The 1,350-nt window shown below is 56.9% G+C and overlaps 1 protein-coding gene across 1 annotated transcript in view; it reads right to left on the bottom strand.

Moving 5' to 3' along the window:
- Positions 1–227: 227 nt before the first annotated feature.
- Positions 228–1,350, bottom strand: part of LOC123766670 (involucrin-like) — a 16,774-nt gene continuing 15,651 nt past the window's right edge. The window contains exon 3 of the mRNA XM_069308573.1: positions 228–754. Coding sequence (XP_069164674.1) covers positions 228–754 — 527 coding nt within the window. The remainder of the gene's footprint in view (positions 755–1,350) is intronic.

Raw genomic sequence — 1,350 nt, 5'->3', positions numbered from 1 at the left:
CAAGCCTCCACCACCACCAAGCCACCACCACCACCACCAAGCCTCCACCACCACCACCAAGCCTCCACCACCACCACCAAGCCTCCACCACCACCACCAAGCCTCCACCACCACCACCAAGCCTCCACCACCACCCTTGGGGGAGCCTCACTGCGCCCCAACAAGCCACGGGGACTCACACTGCTGCTGCTGCTGCTCTCCACCACTCAAGCAGCGGGGCACACTCTTTACCGCCACTCTCTTCTTTCCGGGCTCTTACTCATACCTCCTGAGAGCCTCCTTGAGAGCCTCCTTGAGGGCCCTCCTTGGGGGCCTTCTTCAGGGGCCTCCTTGAGGACCCTTCTAGAGGGCCTAAGCGTTTCCGTCAGTAGAGGTGTAGGGGGCGGGAAGGACTCCCTGGCGTATGTTCCTGGCCGGTGGCGGGAGTATTTAGGGCTCGTCGTCCAGGTGTTGGGACGCGGCGTCTGCTGATGGTCGCCACTTACGCTAATTCTGGCTTGATTCCTCCCAGGGCCCTCGCGCGCCGGCCATCTGTTGCTGTTCTTGTGCTGCTGCTGCTGATGCTCTTGTGCTGTTGCTTCTGTTGCTGCTGTTCTTGTGCTGCTGCTGCTGCTCTTGTGTTGCTGCTGCTGCTGATACTGTTGTTGCTGCTGCTGCTGCTGCTCTTGTGCTGCTGCTTCAATTGCTGTTGCTCTTGTGCTGCTGCTGCTGCTGCTCTTGTGCTGCTGCTTCTGTTGCTGCTGCTCTTGTGCTGCTGCTGATACTGTTGTTGCTGCTGCTGCTCTGGTGTTGCTGCTGCTGATACTGTTGTTGCTGCTGCTGCTCTGGTGTTGCTGCTGCTGCTGATACTGTTGTTGCTGCTGCTGCTCTGGTGTTGCTGCTGCTGCTGATACTGTTGTTGCTGCTGCTGCTCTGGAGTTGCTGCTGCTGCTGATACTGTTGTTGCTGCTGCTGATACTGTTGTTGCTGCTGCTGCTCTGGTGTTGCTGCTGCTGCTGATACTGTTGTTGCTGCTGCTGCTCTGGTGTTGCTGCTGCTGCTGATACTGTTGTTGCTGCTGCTGCTCTGGTGTTGCTGCTGCTGCTCTGGTGTTGCTGCTGCTGCTGATACTGTTGTTGCTGCTGCTGATACTGTTGTTGCTGCTGCTGATACTGTTGTTGCTGCTGCTGATACTGTTGTTGCTGCTGCTGCTGATACTGTTGTTGCTGCTGCTGCTCTGGTGTTGCTGCTGCTGCTGATACTGTTGTTGCTGCTGCTGATACTGTTGTTGCTGCTGCTGCTGATACTGTTGTTGCTGCTGCTGATACTGTTGTTGCTGCTGCTGCTGATACTGTTGTTGCTGCTGCTGCT

Source organism: Procambarus clarkii, chromosome 62 (genome assembly GCF_040958095.1).
Source record: "Procambarus clarkii isolate CNS0578487 chromosome 62, FALCON_Pclarkii_2.0, whole genome shotgun sequence".
Taxonomy (NCBI): domain Eukaryota; kingdom Metazoa; phylum Arthropoda; class Malacostraca; order Decapoda; family Cambaridae; genus Procambarus; species Procambarus clarkii.
The sequence above is the reverse complement of the archived record's forward strand: the minus strand, read 5'-3'. Positions and strand labels throughout refer to the sequence as shown.